Consider the following 22,027-nt stretch of genomic DNA (forward strand, 5'->3'; position numbering starts at 1 on the left):
GCTCAGGTTCCAAAAAAAAATTTAGCAAAGGACCAAGAGAAAGGAGATATATTTATACAGTTCTTCATATCATTGATATGCTAATTTTATGGCCTCGAGGTAACACTGAGGAGTGGTCTCAGGAATCTGGTTATCATTGACTAGCATATCTAGGAGTATACTAAGGCCAGAAGACTTTACAATCATTGACAGACATTGACAGAATGATAGCATTCTAAGGTTAGAGAGTCTCAGGATTTCTTCCCTAAAGTCTAAGGGAAGAAATATTATCATATTACTAGGCCAGAAGACTTCTACAATCATTGCAGGCTAGATTGTTAGAACAATAGCACTCTAAAGGGGGGGATCCTTGGGATCACTGATTCTAAACCCAGAAGACTTTAGACTCATTGACAGATGATTAAAACAGAAACATGTCTCCTCAAATCTTAATTAATTCCCTGTTCTATTCTATATGTACTTAATATTCTCTCTCTCTCTCTGTATCTTTGTGTGTGTGTGTGTGTGTGTGTGTGTATGTGTGTATGTACACACATACATACAACAGAAGAAGCACCCTAAGGTTAGGGTTACTTCCCTACTACTGTCTCCCCTAGAAGCTATATTCTATCAGTACTATGTTCTATTCTATATGTACTCAATATTCTCTCTCTCTCTCTGTATCTATCTTTGTGTGTCTGTATGTGTCTCTGTGTGTGTGTGTGTATATATATATATACAGAGAAGAATGACATTGTTTACACCTGGACTACTTAATAGCTCTCCCAGTAACCTTAGGGTCTGTGTCTTGCAGCAATAGGATTTATCTTTGTGATTCAATTCAATATGCCATTTGTTAGCATTTTACTGGATCCAAATCACTAAGTTGGCTTCTTGGGGAACTAGAAAGTTTAAAAAGACACATTTTCATGGAGCTTATCTTACAGTAGAGGGATAAAAGCACTAACACTGTAAGTGTTGTGGGTGTATATATAATACCTTCAAAACAAGACAACTCTCATCTATGGGAAATAGGTATTTTTCCTATCTTTATAATACTTGGATTCAGAATTTCAGATCATAGTACTAAGCATTATTTCCCCAAAGGAAGAAGCTGAGATCCAGATAAATTAAGTGATTGGTTCTAAATCACACAGCCAGGTTATGCACAATCAGGGCCTGAAACCAATTGTTCTAGTTCAATAACATCTTTGTCAACAAAGAGAAGATCTAATTCAGTTCCAATTGATCAATGATGGATAGAAGTAGCTACACCCAAAGAAAGAACACTGGGAAATGAATGTAAACTGTTTGCATTTTTCTTTTTCTTCCTGGGTTATTTTTACCTTCTGAATCCAATTCTTCCTGTGCAGCAAGAGAACTGTTCGGTTCTGCACACATATCTAGGATATCTAGGATATACTGTGACATATTTAACATGTATAGGACTGCTTGCCATCTTGGGGAAGGAGTGAAGGGAGGTAGGGGAAAAGTCGGAACAAAAGTGAGTGCAAGGGATAATGTTGTAAAAAATTACCCAAGCATGGGTTCTATCAATAAAAAGTTATAATTATTAAATAATAATAATAATAATACTCTTACAATCTAAAAAAAAAATCAGAGATCTTTGCACTATACGTCACTGATAATAATGGAGTAAGCAAAATTCCAAAATCACCAAATTCAACCATCTGTTCAGAATGAACATGTTGGTTCCTGTAATGAAAGTTTTACAAGAAAAATATTAAAGCTCCCTACAATTATTATATTATAATTATATTGATGAGAACAAAACTCTGACCTGAGACAGCCCTGTAAAGTTATGTAAAATCACCAAGAAAAAGTTATACAAATTCAAATGGTCTTACATCCTCTGGAAACAGGAAGATGAGTCTTCAGAAAATGTCTCCTTTCATATACAAACTCAAATGGTCTTGCATACAGAATGTCAATTCTTAGATTCCTGTATAAAATAGGTCTTCAGAAAATGTCTCTTGGCAAATCACTTCTCTCTCTCTTGAGAATGATATTGCCCACCCAGAAAAATCTTTCTCTTTGTGTCTCTGTAACAATAAAGACCTTTTAATCACAGCCTTTGAGTAAGCAAATTTCCTTCACTGTGAACTTGGGCCTTGAAGAACAAGAAAACTCTCACCCATTCCTGCCACAGCTCTCCTTTGGTACCCTGCCCTCATCAATGTTATATATTATTATATACATTGTATATTATCATAACATACAATATAGCATTATTATATTATAACTATAATTATATTCTCACGGTTTTATTGAATTCAGTTAGCCTTAAAAGTTAAGAACAATGCTTACCAGAGGAGGCAACCTTATCAGATGGTACTGGACTTGGCAAGAGGAAGTAACTGGGTTAGGCACTTAGTAGCTGGCTTACTATGAGCAAGTGCCTTAATTTCTTTAAACCTTGGTTTTCTCATCTGCAAAAATGAGGTAATAATATCTTTAGTTGACTATGCCACAAGATTGTTGTAAGGTTCAAATAAGGCAACCACTTTGTAAAGAACTTGGTAAATTTTAAGACTATTTAAAATTTCTTATTTTAAAAGATATTTTTAAAATAAAGTATTTTAAAATTTTATCTATCATTTAAAATTTTAATTTGAAATTAAAATTAAATTCCATTTTCCTGAGCTCTGATTCATCAATTTTTTTTTAAAATATATTCTAGGAAATGGAACTGGATTATTCTCCTATATAACTCTTGATCCTGATTTTTCCTGAGTCTGAAGATAACTCTCTTTCCCTTTCAAGACACTGCATCTTAACATGTCAGTTTCATACTTGTTTACTCTATTGCCCTTCCCCAATAACACTCTTTTGTTGTTGAGTTTTTGGTAGTTGTTTCCAATTCTTTACGACTTTTTGGGGGACTTTTCTTGGCAAAGATCCTGGAATAATTTGCCATTTTATTTTCTAGCTCATTTTACATATGAGGAAACTGAAGCAAATAGGGTCTTGCCCAGGGTCACACAGCTAGTAAGTGTCTAACACTACATTTGAACTCAACTCTATTCACTTTACTACCTAACTGCCCACAATCATAATTCTACCACTCTACATTTTAATACCATCTCTTGATTCCTTGTCAAATGATTTTCACTGTAATCTCATATAAGCCCACTAACTATATGAAACCGAATTTCAAAAAAAAAAAAAAAAAAAAAAGGAAACTTTTCTGGAGATACTGAGTCCTTTCTATATTCATAATGTTTCAATTGTCATAAATTCTTTGAAAATAAGCTCTCCTCTTCCCAGGAGAGATCTTTTCATTTCATCAAACAGCTCAGCTTGAGCAAAAACAGGACAAATTCCGTCCTTTAATGCCCAACTCAAATGCCACCTCCTTTCTTGAAATCGTTTAGAAATGGTTTCTTCCTCCTTAACATGCTTGCTATACTGTGCCATATAATTTAATTATTTTTGATATGCCTATGAGAGAATAAGCTACTTGAGGGCAGATAAACAGATCTTATCTTTTAATCTCTCCCATCTGGTGCTTCACACAAAGCAAACATTCAACAAAAGTTTTTGAATGAATGAATTAGAATTGTTCTTATGTAACCAAACCAAGTGTAATCACTGGGGATGCTTGTTTAGCCAGACTGTTTGAAAACAAAAGTTCAAGAACTATCCTAAAAATCTCTTTTCCTAATTAAAAAAAAAAAATTTAATGGCCATTTACCAAGGTCACCTAATTCAAAATGAAGAGTCTCGACAATTAACAGGATTTCCTCCCTGGAAACAAGTGTAAATACACCATGAATATAGGCATTAACCCTGACATGTTTTGGCAGAAATCATGAGTGTGACATGGATTTTCAGCTAGTTGAACAGTTGTTTCCTTCCATAAATGTTAGTCACTCTTAGTGTTCTCTGGTGATAGAGAATAAACACTCATCTAACAGAGATGATATGGACATGACAGACTTACTGAGTCTGCTATAGAAGTTCTTGTTTTGTGACCTTATAGGAAACTCACTTCCCTTTTTTTAATTCTTAGAAAAAATCCAGATGTCTTGCTTTCAGTTGGAGATATCTAAGGTCAGCTACTCTGACCAGTGGGCTTGAAGAATCCCTTAGAATTTGGAATGGCTATGGAATTCTGTCCAATTCCATTTATACGTACACAAACCAGAAAGACTCTGGAAAATTTAGTTGGATGAAGAGATTCTCTGAACAGAATAGCTTGATTCTATGGTAACCTTCTCTAAAGAAAAGGTGTCTGATTTCCTTGTTTTCATGATATTTTGTGATATATTTTCATGATGCCAGGCTACTAGTTAGGATTTTCCACTAGAACTAACAGACATAGTGTCTACCACTCTGCTCCCTGGGATTGGTTTCAGTTCAGCATGTACCTGGCAGCTTCCTGATCCTAGACTTGTAGATCATTCCCAAGACCTGACATTTCCTGGCTTGTACCTGAAAGGTGATTTCTGAATCAACTCTTCTCTCTTTCCTATTGAGTGATTTATGTTATTCTGCTACTACCTTTTTTTTCTCACTGAGAAACTTGCAACAACTGACAATTTACCAATAAGATATAGTTCAAATTAGGAATAGATGAATTACCTGCGAAGAAAAGGGTAACAGAATTTGGTCTATTCTGGTAGTTAAACGTGAGCCTTGGTGTCAGCAGTTCTGATCTCACTCCTACCAGCTCCACTGACTCACTTTGAGCAAGTCATATTATGTTTGTTTGATTTTTGTGTGTGTGTACTGAAATTTGATAATGGCTAACTTGGTCCTAAGAGTCTTGTGCATGAACTGCTAATGAAGCACTAAGACTGCATATTCAAAGGTTAAGATATTGTTCATACTGCAGGTAAGAAAGTATCCTATAAAGAGGACTATTGTATTTCTGTCAGCTAGATAGAAACTGTTTTTCTAATTTACTCATTCAAAATGTTTGCTTTGTGTGAAGCAGCAGATGGGAGAGATTCAAAGATAAGACTTGTTTATCTGCCCTCAAATAGCTTATTCTCTCATAGGCATATCAAAAATAATTAAAATATATGTACCATATAACAAACATGTAAAGGAGGAAGAAACTACTTCTAAATGGTTTCAAGAAAGGAGGTGGCATTTGAGCTGGGCATTAAAAGATGGATAAGTTTTCAACTGCTAAAGATTGAGTACAGGCTAGGGCTTTCTAGGTGGAGAAAACAACATGAACAAAAGTAAATCTGCAGAGAATAGTAAATGGTCTTATTTGATTGTAACTTTTTGATCTATACCTCTGATTTTGTCAAGCTGGTGCTGGGAAACTCCCAGTTTGAAAACTCCTTCTACTGATGTAGAAGAGCAAACTCTTTATAGCTTAGAGTCTTGGAGAATGACCTGGAGCATAGGGACTTGCTTATGAGCATACATTCAATGTGTCAGAACTTGAATATCTATGTGTTAATAACTCCACAGCTAGCCTTCCATACACTATATCAGGGGTCCTCAAACTATGGCCCGCGGGCCAGATGCATTAGCTGAGGACGATTATCTCCCTCACCCAGGGCTATGAAGTTTCTTTATTTAAAGGCCCACAAAACAAAGTTTTTGTTTTTTCTATAATCCGATCCTCCAACAGTCTGAGGGACAGTGAACTGGCCCCCTATTTAAAAAGTTTGAGGACCCCTGCACTATATCATCTTTCCCTTTATAACATAAGACATGCTTTGAGACTTCCCTGACTTCTCCACCATGCCCCAGGAAACTTATTATTGGGATAACCTCCGGATCATATAAGACCTCATCAGTCTTGGTATTTCATCTCATCACTATTCTCACCCTCTCTGATTGGAGGTTGGAGCCATGAAAACCAATCTTCTAATTAAGGAGAGAGCTCAGTTCAGACATCTTATTTCTTACTAGGTCACACTTACCCTACTTTCTGATTCCTCTGATTGAGTCCTCCATCATTCATTCTCCTTAGTCGAGGATCTTCTCCACTTCCCACTCCCCATTACTCCCTCATCAGTATCTTATTCCATTAAATTTAAGCTCCTTGAAGGTAGAGACCATCTTTTTTTATATTTGTATTCCCAGCTTTTAGTACAGTGACTGAAACATAGTAGATATTTAATAAATGTTTATTGACTGACATGTGAAAAGGATTTACATGAGGTAACGCTGACTAGGTAAATCAGAGATAGATTATGAATGATCAAGAATGTCAAGATGGGAAATCTTGATTTTATCCTAGAGTTTATTGAGAAACTTGAATGTCTCTAAGTGGGGCAGTGATGAATCACAAGCTGTGAATAAAGGTTTTAAAACCGTGACTTCTCTAACAGTCTAAAAGAAGAGACTTAAAAATGTGCCATGTTCTTTTTTTTCCTGCAAAAAGGAATTATATGTACTATCAAAATAATCTGATGTATTTTTTAATTTTGGTGAGCTGTTTTTCCCCTCTTTTTAAATTCTTTGTTACAGAAGATGACCTTTTGCAGAGAGTTAGAAGCAGGGATAAATTTGGAAATAAAGATAACATAAAGACAAAAAAATCTGTTCAGTTGCTTTTCAGTCATATCTGAGTCCTCCTGATTCCATTTGGGTTTTCTTGGTGATTAGAGTGGAGTGATTTACTATTTCCTTCTCCCCCTCTTTTTTTACAGATAAGGAAACTGGATTAATATGCCCAGGTCACATAGCTATTAAGTGTTTGATGCCAGATTTGAACTAAGAAAGATGAATTTTTCTGACTCCAGGCAGTACTTTATCCACTACACTACCTAGGTGCTCCAAAACAAAATATATCAGTTTTAAAACCGGATGTTAGGAATGGGTAAAGAGTTAGAGGGATGCCGCTAAGTGTCATATGCTGGAAATAAATGTCAAGGACTTTACTTATTCTCACTCTATGAAAAGAGAAAATATTGGAGTTCTTTGTATTAACTTCCATGCTGGTGTAAACTGGTCAGACCAGACCATTTTTTCATATCTCTCAATATGAAAAAGAATGTTAGTATAATGATGAAGGCATCTGAAAAAAATTCTAAGCAATTAAATTTTAGATTCCTGAAGTGACATGGTCAGTTAAGTCTCTGTCAATCAGTTACCATTTATTGGGTACACAGTGTATATGGAACATTATGTGTATAAGCATAGAAATATGTGTGTATGTGTACATATATATGTATCTCTGTATTATGAAGATCTCATGTAATTAGCACAATTCAATTCAATGGGGGTTATCATTTTACATAGAATGAAGTTAATGCTAGGAATAAGCTAAAAAAGATCCAAGGATATATCTGAATCTCTCCCTTCCTGATTCTGGATCTAACATCTTATCTACCTAACACCTCATCATATTGCTTAGTAGGACCTGCCAGAACCTGGGCTTCATTGACATTATCTTTAAGAATCCAATATTATTTCTATGCTTTGCTAAAACACCCAAGAGGACATTAGTAGGAGTTTCTTATTATATTTCTTTTTTTTTTCAGAAGATAGTAGATGTAGCTTACATTTTTGCTATGCTTTTTTGCAAAATGGATGTGAGGATATTATTAAAACATTTGAAAACAGTCACTAAAAATCATTCTCTTGAAACTGTATTTCATTAATTTCTATGAAATGGCAGTGGCAGTTGATGGCAAGGTTCAGAAAAGAAAGTTTTGATTATTGCCATTAATTCCTCAGAAAGTTCATAAAATTGACAAGTGGATTAGTAAATATAATGACTGAGTCAAATAAGTACTGTATTATATGTGAAAAGTTTCAAGCTTCTGCCCTACTCCTATTACAAGACTGGCTATATTATATATCTTGTTAATTTGATGTATATAACAACCCAAGGTTCTTTTATTCAAAAATCAAATGAGGCAGCATTTAAGTTAGGAGATGATTAAGGGCCCCTCTAAGATTATTTTGTTTATGGGGCTTTACCTATGTCATGTATTTTTTAAAAATTTTTAATAGCTTTTCATTTATAAGTTACATGCATGGGTAATTTTACAGCATTGACAATTGCCAAACCTATTGTTCCAATTTCTCCCCGCCTTCCCCTGACTCCCTCCCCCAGATGGCAAGATGACCAATACATGTTAACTATATTATAGTATAAATTAAATACAAAATAAGCATACATGTCCAAACCGTCATTTTGTTGTACAAAAAGAATCAAACTCTGAAATATTGTACAATTAGCCTGTGAAGGAAATAAAAAATGCCGGCAGGCAAAAATATAGGGATTAGGAATTCAATGTAATGGTTCTTAGTCATTTCCCAGAGTTCTTATCCTGGGTATAGCTGGTTCAGTTCATTACTGCTCCATTGGAACTGATTTGGTTCATGTCATTGCTGAAGACGGCCAGGTCCATCAGAATTGATCATCATATTGTATTGTTGTTGAAGTATATAATGATCTTCTGGTCCTGCTTATTTCACTCAGCATCAGTTCGTGTAAGTCTCTCTGGGCCTTTCTGAAATCATCCTGTTGGTCATTTCTTACCGAATAATAATATTCCATAATATTCATATGCCACAATTTATTCAGTCATTCTCCAATTGATGGGCATCTACTCAGTTTCTAGTTTCTGGTCACTACAAACAGGGCTGCCACAAACATTCTTGCACATACAGGTCCCTTTCCCTTGTTTATGATCTCTTTGGGATATAAGCCCAGTAGTGACACTTTTTGAGCATGGTTCTAAATTGTTCTCCAGAATGGTTGGATGTATTCACAATTCCACCAACAATGTATTAATGTCCTTGTTTTCCCACATCCCCTCCACCATTCCACATTATCAACTCTTAGTTAACAGCTAAGCGCCTTAACATTTGGCTTCAGTTTATCACCCTGGTAAAAAGAGATATCTAATCTCTGTCTTTGAATTTACAGTTCAATGCTTAACTTCAGCCATTTTACCTATGTTCATTACTTGATGACTTTTCTCTACTAACCACAAAGACATCGGAACTCTTTACCTACTATTCGGTACTTGAGCAGGCATAATTGGCACAGCTCTGAGTCTCCTTATCCGAACAGAGCTTGGCCAACCTGCGACTTTAATCGGCAACAATCAAATCTACAATGTAATCGTTACAGCCCATGCCATTCTAGCCAGTCTGTGGTATCTCAGAGTTGTCTTAATTTGCATTTCTCTGATCAATAATGACTTGGAGCATCTTTTCATATGGCTAGAAATAGTTTCAATTTCTTCATCTGAGAATTGTCTGTTCGTATCCTTTGACCATTTATCAATTGGAGAATAGCTTGATTTCTTATAAATTAGAGTCAATTCTCTATATATTTTGGAAATGAGGCCTTTATCAGAACCTTTGACTGTAAAAATATTTTCCCAGTTTATTGTTTCCCTTCTAATCTTGTCTGCATTAGTGTTGTTTGTACAAAAACTTTTCAATTTGACATAATCAAAATTTTCTATTTTGTGTTCTTCTTTGATCATAAATTCCTTCCTCTTCCATAGGTCTGAGAGGTAAACTATCCTATGCTCTTGCAATTTATTTATAATCTCATTCTTTATGCCTAGGTCATGAACCCATTTTGACCATATCTTGGTGTATGGTGTTAAGTGTGGGTCAATGCCTAGTTTTTGCCATGCTAGTTTCCAATTTTCTCAGCAATTTTTGTCAAACAGTGAGTTCTTATCCCAATATCTGGGGTCTTTGGGTTTGTCAAACACTAGAGTATTAATGTTATGGAGTGTTTTGTCTTTTGAACCTAACCTATTCCACTGATCAACTAATATATTTTTTAGCCAATACCAAATGGTTTTGGTAACTGTTGCTTTATAATATAATTTTAGATCTGGTACAGCTAGTATGCCATGTATTTTTAAAACTCTTCTCTTTATTCTTCTTTCCCCTACCACCTTTTCATTTAAAGGTCACTATATGTATGTGGACTCTGTTTATGTTAAGCATTTCCAAGAAGTTGCCCAACTTATTTCCCCAAGGACAACAACTCCCATGTCTGGCTGCCTGTCTTTTTATTACCAACTCCAGCAAAGAAATGATAATATTTTCACCCTTTACACCCGGGATGCCAATGGACTTTATGAAGAGATATGGAAAATTGACAGCTCTATGAGTGAAACATGGAACCTAGCTGAGGTTGACTTCAATGCTCCATATCCAATGGAGGTATGATTAATTTTTTTTATGGCTATAGCATATCCCCCCCAAAGCTTTTCAAATGAAATCTACCCAAAGTAAATGGAAATAAGTGTAGCTTTATAATTATTTATCATTCATTTCTTTACAGCAAGATGGTACCTTTTGTCATACTAAGGAATAAAATGTCAAAAACACTTAATGATTCTTTTATGTAGATCTTGAAATAAATGTAGTGAATAATAAGGTAGACTCAGTGCTCTTTAAGTGAAATTCATTCAATTAATCAATCAACAAGTACTTATTAAGCAGTTACTGTATGCCAACCAAGTACAAAGAATCAAATAATTCCTACTCATAAAAGTGTGTGTGCATGCACACAAAATAAACATAAAGTGAATACATACAAATATAGACAAAGTAGTTGATTGGCAAAGGCTACCTGTAGAGAATATTACTTGAACTGCATCTTAAAGGAAGAAAGGTACTCTTTGTTCATTGGTATCAGTTATCACAATTTCATTTGGGAGAAAGACAAGGATAAAAAGTACTTATTTTTATCAATAGCTTTCTCCATTAGGCTCCAAGCCTGAAGTCTCTCATTCTCAAAACTTTTGCCAAATCATTCAACTTATGATCATCCTAAAATACGTGTGTATCATCTTGATAATCATTAATGAGTGTTTTATAGCAGCCTTAGAAGTATATTGTTTTTTTGGAACTATGCTCAAAAAGCTATCAGACTGTGAATATCTTTTGACCCAGCAGTGTTACTACTGGGCTTATATCCCAAAAAGATCTTAAAAAAGGGAAAGGGACCTGTATGTGCAAGAATCTTTGTGGCAGCCCTCTTTGTAGTGGCCAGAAACTGGAAACTGAGTGGATGCCCATCAATTGGAGAATGACTGAATAAATTGTGGTATATGAATATTATGGAATATTATTATTCGGTAAGAAATGACCAACAGGATGATTTCAGAAAGGCCTAGAGAGACTTACACGAACTGATGCTGAATGAAATAAGCAGGACCAGAAGATCATTATATACTTCAACAACAATACAATATGATGATCAATTCTGATGGACATGGCCCTCTTCAACAATGAGATGAACCAAATCAGTTTCAATAGAGCAGTAATGAACTGAACCAGCTATACCAGGGAAAGAACTCTGGAAGATGACTATGAACTATTACATAGAATTTCCAACCCCTCTATTTTTGTCCGCCTGAATTTTTGATTTCCTTCACAGGCTAATTGTATACTATTTCAAAGTCCAATTCTTTTTATACAGCAAAATAACTGGACATGAATACATATATTGTATTTAACTTATACCTTAACATATTTAATGTATTGGTCAACCTGCCATCTGGAAAGGAGGAAGGAGGGAAAAAGTTGGAACAAAAGGATTTGTAACTGTCAATGCTGAAAAATTACCTATGCATATATCTTGTAAATAAAAAGCTATAATAATATTATAAAAAGAAGTATGTTGCTCTTAAAATGTGACATCCTTCTCTACCTATAGATGTTCAGAAGTTTCAATCATCTTGGATTCTTCTTAATGCCATTTGGAGTTTTCTTGGCAAAGAGACTGGAGTAGTTTACCATTTCTTTCTCCAGTTCATTTACAAATGAGGAGATTGAAGCAAACAGGATCAACTGGCTTGCCTACAATCACAGAGCTTAGTGTCTAAAGCCAGATCTGAACTCAGGAAAATGAGTTTTTTTGACTCCAGGCTTAGCACTCTATTTACTGTGCTGCCATTGAAGAGGGAGGAAACTGTAATAATTGTCCCCTTCTAAAGTTTCTGCTTTAGTAAATCCCATAACAACAAAGATTTTTGGTCAGTGTTTGCAATGTTTTTATTGTTCATGGTAAAGTTTGTTAAATAGCATGCACTAGTTATCATTACTCATTCATAACTAAAGACTCTCTGGGTGTAATCTCAGCTGCCATTATGTTTTTTGTTTGAGGTTTTAGAGCTGGGCCCCGCCTCTCATTTCCCTGAGTCAATCTACAATCTAAGGCCCAGTGGAAGCCTCTTGGACAGAGGGTTTTGGGTCTTGTTCTCCTATGCTGTCCTCTCACTCTATCTCTATGCCTACATTGAGCTTTCAGATGCCCTGTTTTCTACATTGAAAGTATTAACAAGTTTCTCTGTAAGTCCCTTGCCAAGAGGGATCCAGTCTTCCCATATTTTGGATCATAGCCTGGGTATAAAAAGCATTTGTGTCCATTGTGGAACAGTGTCTTATGATCTCCTCTAAAGGAGTATCCTTGTGTAGTCCCAGAATAATTCTTCTACAAACCTTATTAGCATTTTCCTTAGCCAGTTGTCTGATTATTGTTGTAGCTGCATTTTCTCCAATAGTTCTTGTGTAGCTGTCTGCAGACATCCCACAAAATCAGCAAAAAGTTCATTGAGATCTTGCTCTATTTTTGTGAAGGCTTCCCCTCTATCTTTTCCTGGGAGGGAGCCCCATGCTTTGATTGCAGCAGCAGCAATTTGCTCATATGCAGCTATGGGATAATTAATCTGTGCTAACGTGTCTGCATACTGACCTTTACCTTCTAGTTGGTCAAAGATGATTTGTATACTAACTCCAGTTTGCCTCTTTCGTTGGGCTTGTATCCTACAGAGTTCACTATACTCAGAAAGCCACAACAAGTTTTGTCCAGGTTCTAAACATGTCCTTGCTATAGATTTCCAATCACTAGGAGTTAAGATTTCATAAGCCAAATTCTCTAGTAACATCTTAACATAAGATGATGTAGTCCCATAAAGAGTGCAACCCTTTTTCAAATCCTTAATTTTTTCCAGATCAAAAGGAGTGTATCTTCTCCTTTGTTGACCTGAAGAGTCAAGCTCTTCAATCACAGGGTATGCATTTACCAAATCAGATATATTCTGTCTTTTTTTTTTTTTTGCCTTAACAGTGCCTCTGCCCCTCCTCCTTTTCCCTCCACCCATGAAGGATTAATTGTGGGAAGTAGGCTAGGGTATGAGGAATGCTTTAATGGCTCCTGCTGTGAAGCACTACACTTCTTAATTTCATCAGCTTCATACTTAACTCCATTATTTTCTAATTCTTCATGCTTTTCACTTAGTTTGTCTGTTCCCCCCCTCTTGCACTTTCTTCTTTTTCCTTATTCTATAACTTATATAAGGAAAAATTTCCTAACGCTAGTTGTATTAAGTTATATGTTTAAAGTGTAGTATTTACATAGTTGCTCGCCTACTAATTTCTACTTGTCTGGATCTATTCTTTTTTCTTTGAGAACCAAGGAGATGTGTACTGTACTGTTTCTAAAAGTTCAATGATCTGCTCCAAAGTTCCAATCAAACCTTGTTTTTTATAAGTCTGACAATGCTCTCTACACATTATCCTTAACTTGGAAAAGAAGGCTCCTTTCTAAACATCTATCTCATTTTAGCTGAAGCACTAGTTTAGCCCTTTACAAAGTTTCCTTCTTGTACTCACCCTAATTTCTGGGTCACAGATGAAGGTTCTTGGTCCCACATTCAGATGCCAAAATGTAATGTTCTCTGATTCAGTTTTCTTGGGGTCTCTGAGAGCAGATTTCCTTTCAGTCAGAGTAATCACCACAAGAATAGCCAGAGGCTAAAGTCCTTTATTGTCTCTTTCAAAGTCTTGTCTCTTTTTCCTGGGGCTTTAACTAGCTTTGTTGGAGAACTTCTGGAGTCTTGGTTTTAGTGGAGAAAGTGCAGGAAGCTAGGGGTTAGCAACCAAGAGCCTGACTGAAGGTGAAATTAATTTTAATCCTTGGCTCAGAGAGCTTCTAGTGTGCTTGTCTTGTGACTCTCAGTCCCTGCTTATATGCTCCACACTGAGTATAAATCAATCATTATATCTCTAGGAAACCATTATTTGTTGTAAAATTAAATCAAGCATACTGAATCATGCTAAACTAGATAACCATTGTATCATCAATTCCACTTAGTACCTTGTAAGCATCCTTGTTTCAAGTTTAGAGTTCTGGCCCATAACAATAATCCACTATTTTCACTTTTGTTGCAGCATTTCCTTGTCATGAGTAAAGGGCTAGAGAGATATTTACTGAGTACTTTTGAATAGTGTTATCTGCTTGCCCAGTGTGTAGACTTAAAGAATATTATTCTTGGTTCCTGATAGTTTTTCTATAACATACCCTACCTTGAGTAGTATCATGTCTACTTCAAAGGATATGTTATTTTCTAACTCTCTGTCATATGAGGCTGTTTATGCAACCCAGTGGAAAAGTTCCTATGAGCTCAGAGCCTAAAGAGGAAAGAAAATTATGTGCCTCCTTCAAAAGTCAAATGACTCAGTCTTAATGATATAGGCCTAGTCTGCAAAATTTCATCATCCTCATTTAAACTCCTGGAGTTAAAATGTGTTTTTAATGGAGCTCTGAAAAACATTTTTTCAATGCCAGCATCAATGCTGAAAAGTTTCAATTCTAGACTTTAGTCTATTTGAATATTACTCAATGTGTCTCACATGTGTATGATTATGAGGGGAAAAGTTTGAATCTTTTCTCTGATATTATTCATACTTTCAAATATGGAAAAATACCATATACTACAGAAATCAGTGACATTAATTTATTTATGTAGCTTTCCCCCAAATAATTTTTTAAAAGTCTCAAGAATTTTCTCCCTTCCTGTAATACAAATATGTAAATAAATTGTAAATAAATTTTGCAAGTGTAAATAAAATTGCAACATCGAGTCTGCCATGACCTATTTCAAAGGAAATAGAAGTGTGTGTGTGTGTGTGTGTGTGTGTGTGTGTGTGTGTGTGTGTAATCACACACATACTTTTAAAAAGAATTCACTTGCAGAGTAACATCTAACTTAGTGATTTATGGACTTTTTGAGCTATAGATTCCCTGATTGTAAATTATAAATTATAGATTGAATTTTCCCCCTTCTACCATGATCATCTCTATCTGTTCTTTCCAAGGTTTCTCTTCAATGTGCTGGAGCTTGGATATAACTTTATTCTTTTTGTATTATGTCATAATTTCTAGGTAAACAAGTCCATGTAATAGCCATTGAATATTGAAATAATCATAGACTTCTATGTGGGATGGGGACCTTGGAAACTACCTAACTAGCTGGAATAATGGATAGAATACTGGGCCTGGAACTAGGAGGACCTGAGTTTAAATGTAACCTTAGATACTTGCAATCTGTGCGACCCTACATAAATGATTTCACCTTCGTCTACCTCTGTTTCCTCATCTTTAAAATGGGGATAATAATAATAATAGTACCTACCTTACAAAGTTATTCTGAGGATAAAATAATATTTATAAAGCACTTTGTTAAACTTGGTGTGTTATATAAAGACTAGCCATTATTATTATTTTTCAGTACAAACCTCCTTATTTAAACATTGAAGCCCACAGAGAAGTGATTTGCCCCATAGTATATGAGATATAGTCCAACAATGCACATCTTCTCTCTAGTACTCTTTCCCCTATGACATATTGCCTTATATTACTGATTTTAAAATAGGGCATACTCTGAATTGAGTAACTTTTCTAACCCTGGTGAAGGATTTGTATTGATCTTTGAATGATTCTCACCCAGTATCTTTATGGTCAAAGGCACATTTCTGAGATTCCTAAGGTTTGGGAATACTGATCATAATGGATGCTTTACAGGGACTTAACAGGGTTTGTTCATTTAAAAATTATTTACTAAGCACTGACATCAAGCACTGTGTTAATCAGTGGAAACAGGACAGAAGCAACACCAGTGCTTCCCCTCAAGGAACTTAAATCTACTGATATTCTAGCCAATTTACCATGCCTGGGCAAATTGCAAAGTACTGGAATGAAAGATTTTGCTTGTTATTGGAGGAAGATTTTTTAATATTAAAATTTTTTTGATACATTAGAAGCACCTTAGATGACAAGGTCTATTTCATTTTTGTCTTTGCCTCCCCAGTGTCTAGCTTAGTGCCTATCATATTGTAGGTGTTTAATCATTTCTTATTGATTTTTTTTGGGGGGGGTAGTTTTGGATGTAGGAGTTTTGATTTTGCTATCATCTTCTGATTATGTGTTTATTTTCCTTGTCACCATAGTAACTTTCTATGGTCAGAATTTTTTTCTGTTGTTTGCTCATTTCCCCAGTTTATTTCTTAGATTTTTTTACCCTTTATTAAACCAGGGCTCTGTTTCCAGAGTGTAGAGTGCAATGTCCCAAGCTTCAAGGGTGGCTTTTATACAGCTGTTTTGAGAGATCTTTCTAGGGACCTGTACTGTGAGCAAACATTACAACCTGGATCTGCATATGAGCAAAGCAACAGAGTCCTGCCTCAGTGCTAGCCAAGAGACTCCTGTAGTCTTCTTCTGACCAACTGCTCAGCCCCCTTACCTGTGGGCCGAGACCTCCTGAAGCAGTCAGTTGCTGTCACTGCTATGGCTACCGTTGACTTAGCAGCTCCCAAAGTCTGCTCCTGGTTTGCAGGGGCTCCCCTCACACCTTAGTATGATTAACTTTTCCTGACAACCCTTTAAGTCATCCTTGGAAGCATCTGTAGACTAAGAAGTCTGAAAACTGCAGCTGCTGCCACTGATTCAGAGGCCTCAAGATCCACATCCACTCCTGGTTTGTTGGAGTTGGAGCAATGCTGACACAGTCTTACCCTAACTATGCTCTAGTCCCACTTAAGTACAACAGACCTTTCCTGCTAACCTTCTAAGTTGTCTCCATCTGGAGAATTGTTCCACTCCATCTTTTTGTAGGATCTGATGCTCTAAAATTTATTCAGAGTCTTTATTTAAAGGTATTTGGAGGGGTATGGAGCAGAATTCAGGTAAGTCCCCGGTTTTATGCCACCATCTTTGCTATGCTTCCTGATCAATTAATTCTTTAAAAAAAAGTTTCACTTTTGCCTTTATCACTATTTTTTCTAGAAGTGGGGAATTCTTCCCTCTTTGATTCTGAAAAAAAGAGACAACAATAGCAAATAAAAACAAAGAATAATAACAAAGCAAAGAATAATTTTTAAAAAGCTAATACTTGATACATTGATCACATCTGATAATGTCCAATCTGCTCTGCCTATAATCCTATGAGGATCATAGAACTAGAGCTAGAAGGGATTGTGGAAGACATTTAGTCAAAACCTTTCATTTCAGATAAGAAAACTGAAACTCAGCCCAGTTAATAGACTTGCTGTAGGCCAAACAAGAAGTAAAGTAGCAGAGATGGAATTTCAACCCTATTTTACTGTGATATTCCCACTGTATCACCCTGCTAATCAAAGTAGAACTTTTATTGATTTTTATCTGTCATTGATTTCTGCTTCTTAGCTTGTTATAGAATTCCATATATGAGGCAGAGAAAGAACCTACTAAAGTAAAATGGAGTTCCCTGTGGAGAGCAAGAGGCAGACACTGGACTGTTCTTTTTTTGCACAAAAGTTATAATTCCTTTCACTTCTAAATGAAAAAGAAATCTTCATTCTGCCACTCTGATAAGTTAGTCACATGTCATATGTCATAGCTGAGATCCAAGAACAGAAAAGGGAATTCACTAGGACATTGAAGTCTGGTGGCTATTTCCTCATAATCCCTAAAATTGGCCATGGTTTATAAAAGACAATGTCAGATATTTTGTCACACAGCACATGAATCAGTAAGTAGAAATTGAATTTGCATCATTCCTTGGCCTTAGCCAGGCCATCATAAACCTTGAGTGAGAACATTTAAGTCAACTTACAGAATATTTAAATAGTTGATAATATGTCATTTTACTTTTCAGGTTATTTTTGAAGTTGCTTTTAATGGTCCCAAGGGAGGATACATTGCCCTGGATGATATTTCTTTCTCTCCAGTTCAATGCCAAAACCAGACAGGTAAGGAATCTTGTTTTTTGTTTCTTCCCCTCTATCTCCTAGTTTTCTCTTGGATTGTATTCTCTGATGTTATACGTTTTAATTTAGCCCCACAATTAAATGAGGCCCTGCTCTGGATGGAAGGGCCTTAACTTGGCTTGGATGAGGTGAGGTTTGGACCTTGCTCAACAGGTTGTTGTTGTTGAGGGCATGTCATTATGGACAGTTTTGTGCTACTGTCTCCTGTGTCATACAATCAATTCTAAGGTTCTTAAGAAAAACCTTCAGAATATAGATGTGGATAAGCATAAGCTAGCAATGGTCATGTGTAGGTATAGTTGAGATACTGAGGAAGGAGGTGTAGTAACTGAAAAATTCATGTGGGGAATTTTGCTCAGACAAGGATGAACTCTTCTAACTTCTTAGGGATCTGGTTGTTATACTTGCCTCCTAGAAGTGATACCAGCTGGTCAATAGTAGGCTTTTAACCTGAGGAAAAAATGTAAATTCTTCTGTTGACTTTTTAAAGCTCTTTAAAATCTGAATCCAGCCTTTATTTCCAGGATTATTTTACACTCTTCTACCTTCAAGCCCTTTGTGCTTTAGAAAAACAGGCCTATTTTCTCTTCCCTTAATCTTACATTCCCTTTCCTGCCTTTATGTCTTGCACAAGTTGTGATAATGTACTTCTTTCCCTCTGCTTCTTAGAATCCCAAATAGTCTATGACTCACCTTAAGAACCTTATTCTATATAGGGAACTTTCTTGATTCCCTCAAGTTAACACATTTTTTTTCCCATTCATTCATTTGTATATATTTATGTGGTCACTTTTTAAATTCCTTGGATATAATATAAATTTCTTGAGCACAAGGATTGGTTTTCATTTAATCTTTGTATCTATCAATATCTAATGTAATGTCTTATGCATAGTAGGTGCATAATTAATGTTTGTTAAATTGCATTAGATTGTGAGCCCTGTCCTTTTTTTCATGGTATAACCAGATCTCCAACACATTATTTTTTTAAGTGTGAATATGGCTTGCTTATCACTATATACCAGTGTAGGACATAGGGATCGCAGGTAGAGATCTGGGAAGCATCTTAGAAATCACCTAGTCCAACAACCAAATTTTACAGAAGAGGAAATCAAAGCCCAGAGAGGTTTGTGATTTGCAGAAGTTGCATGGGTCAATATTTGAACCCAGTTCATTTCATTTCAAACCCAAATCATTTTTCTTAAAAAGTGCTAAACTTGCAGGCCTCTTAAGTAGTTATGATAAAAGAATGCTGATGACTTTAACTCCCTTCAAGGGGATATGGAGTGAATTAGTTAATTAATGATGGCAAAGGCCTTCCAGCTTCATTAGTAATTATGCAAATGCTGATTTTACTGCTTCGATATCACAGATTCAAACATTCCAAATGTCCTGATGGTATATGACCACAACATATGCTACATTGTTTTTATACTGGTTTCTGACACAAAATTACAAACATTTAATTTTATACCTTTTTTCATAAAATCAACAGTCAAGTTGTATGTTTTTATCTTGCAAAACCTAATAGCTTCCTTGAAAACTGTAATTCTTAAAAGAATATAGAACATTTTTCTTCTGAGTTATTGGATTTTCCCAGTCTTATCTAATCTCTCATCTCAGGATTCCTCTTAATATCTCACCATTTAATTAACTAGCACTGTTCAAAGAAGACTGCCCTCTCCTCAATTAGAGAATTTTAGTTTCAGAACACCCAAGAATATACCCTAGTTGATATAGAATGAGCCAAGATCATATTAGATCATTCTGAAGGTCTCATGTGATCATGAGGACCTTGTCCTAAATCTAACCAGAAAGTCACCAAGAATGTTGAAGCTTTTTGATAATTTATTAATAGAATTTTCAGGATTAGATCTAAAAAGCAGGAATCATCTATTCTCAAACAGTAATCTAGCCTGAGATAATATTTTTTAGACTTTGATAAACTTTGTCTGAATTCATAAAAGCTAAATAGTAGCAGCAGAATCAAAGATAAACTGATTATTCTGACTGTTGAAGAGAATATTTCCATAGTAAGCAATGATTTTCTTCAGACAATAAATCACACATACTATTAATGTCAATGAAATGAAACTAAAGATATTCCAATACAGTTCAGAGAGATAGCTATCTGTAAGTATCAGGACTATCAAAAAAAAAAAAAAGTCATTTTAGGAAAACACAACCAAGATTCACAAAGGTATCTGTGATTTTATAAGACAGGGACCTTCTAGAGTGAATACTCTGTAAAACAAATTATATCTCCATTTTATCTAAAGTTATAGCCCAGATTAGAAACCATTAATAACTTTGTAGATAAGTTACCCAAGGCACATAGAAATTAAGGTGCTTCCCCACAATCACAAAGCCAATAAGTCGGAGACAGCATTGGAACCACAGTCTTCCTAATTGTGAGCACAATACTTATAATCTACTTTATGTTCTCTATCATCTATTATGGAATTATATTTGAAGGAGAAGGTCATTTGAGAGTTAAGAGTCCAGATGCACGAGTTCATTGGCATAACATACTTCTAGAGAGGAAATGACCTCTCCCAATTCAGATCAGAAACTCTCCGTAATGTAAAGTCTCAGAGAACTACCTGTAGGAAATGGACTTTTTTATATTTTTACATTTGTTTTTGAGTATCTTTATGAGTTGTTAAGGAACATGAAAATAAATGCTGATCATCTTGAAGCATTATATTTTGGTAAGAAATTGTCTTTTGGAATTTGGATCTTACTTATTTTAAATAGGGAATACAGAAGAATAGGAAAGGAAGAAGGTCCACAGATATAACACACATTAGCTTTTCATGCCAAAAAGATGACTTGGTGCTAACTTGTCAGCAGGCTACATGTGTAAAATATTTTTTGCCTACCTGAATTTGACAGTCTATCCTTATACAAAAAGATGATGAAGCTGAAACAATAAAAACAAAATCTAACAATTCTGTAGTCCCTGACAGTGTGAAAAATGTGTCATGTGCCCTCATTCAATCAATCAATAAGCACTCATTCAGTACCCACTATGTACTGGGCACTTTTCTAAATGCTGGGGATGTAAGACAAAAATATTAGCACTCAGTCCTCAGTGTCCATATAGGAGAGACAAGGGCTAGATCTGTGTTTCCTTCAGTATACTGAACTCTCCTATCTAAACAGACCAACACCTTCCCCATAATTTATACTTTTAGAGAATTGCCTTGCAATTCAGTGATTAGGTCAATATTTCATGGCTAGTATGTATCAGGGTCTGGACTTTGAACCCAGGTCTTTTTCTTTAAGGCCAACTCTCAAAGTTTCGATATGCCATTGCCTTGTATGTGTAAGTGCATACAAAATATATACAAGGTAATTTTGATGGGGAAAGGCTCCAGCAATTGGGGAAGATCAGTGCATTCTCTTATCTGAACTTTATAGTAACTCTAAGATTTACCACATAGTGCAAATATTTTCAAATCATGCTTTAGACACTTAACAGCTGTGCAAGTCACTTAACTATCTATGTCTCAATTTTCTTATCAGTTAAATGACTTGGAAATGACAGAAAATGACAGAATTCCTATATTCCAAAGGGATCAGAGAAAGAGGAAAATATCCTGTACATAGAAAACTTTATATCATCTCTTTTGGTCTGTTCAAAAAACTGAAAACCTAAGAAGGTACTCACAAATTAGAAAATGGTTGAACACATTTTGGTTTATAAATATCATAGAATATTATCATGATATGAGAAATGAAGATAGGGATGGTTTCAGAATAATTTGGAAAGACTTGTATGGTGGACTGAGCAAAACCAGGAGAATGATTTATACTAATAACATCAACATTGTAAAAAACAAGCAATTTTGAAAGACTTAAGAACTCTGATCAAAGCAGGGACTGCTGCCAGGGTCCAACGATGAAGAATTCTTCCTAGTTCCTATTAGGTGCTAGACTAATAAGCAGAATGAGACATTTTCAAATGTGGCCAATATGGGAACATGTTTCACTTGACTCTGCTTATTCTTTACAAGGTTTTTGTTTTTGTTTTTGTTTT

The 22,027-nt window shown here is 35.4% G+C and overlaps 1 protein-coding gene across 3 annotated transcripts in view; it reads left to right on the forward strand.

Moving 5' to 3' along the window:
• The window catches only part of MAMDC2 (MAM domain containing 2), a 208,874-nt gene that overhangs the window by 106,571 nt on the left and 80,276 nt on the right, over positions 1-22,027 (forward strand). For all 3 annotated transcript variants that reach the window (XM_051962057.1, XM_051962048.1, XM_051962042.1), the window contains exons 6-7: positions 9,860-10,116; positions 17,877-17,970. In XM_051962057.1, the coding sequence (XP_051818017.1) occupies positions 9,860-10,116; positions 17,877-17,970 (351 nt within the window). The remainder of the gene's footprint in view (positions 1-9,859; positions 10,117-17,876; positions 17,971-22,027) is intronic.

Source organism: Antechinus flavipes, chromosome 1, assembly GCF_016432865.1.
Source record: "Antechinus flavipes isolate AdamAnt ecotype Samford, QLD, Australia chromosome 1, AdamAnt_v2, whole genome shotgun sequence".
Classification (NCBI taxonomy): domain Eukaryota; kingdom Metazoa; phylum Chordata; class Mammalia; order Dasyuromorphia; family Dasyuridae; genus Antechinus; species Antechinus flavipes.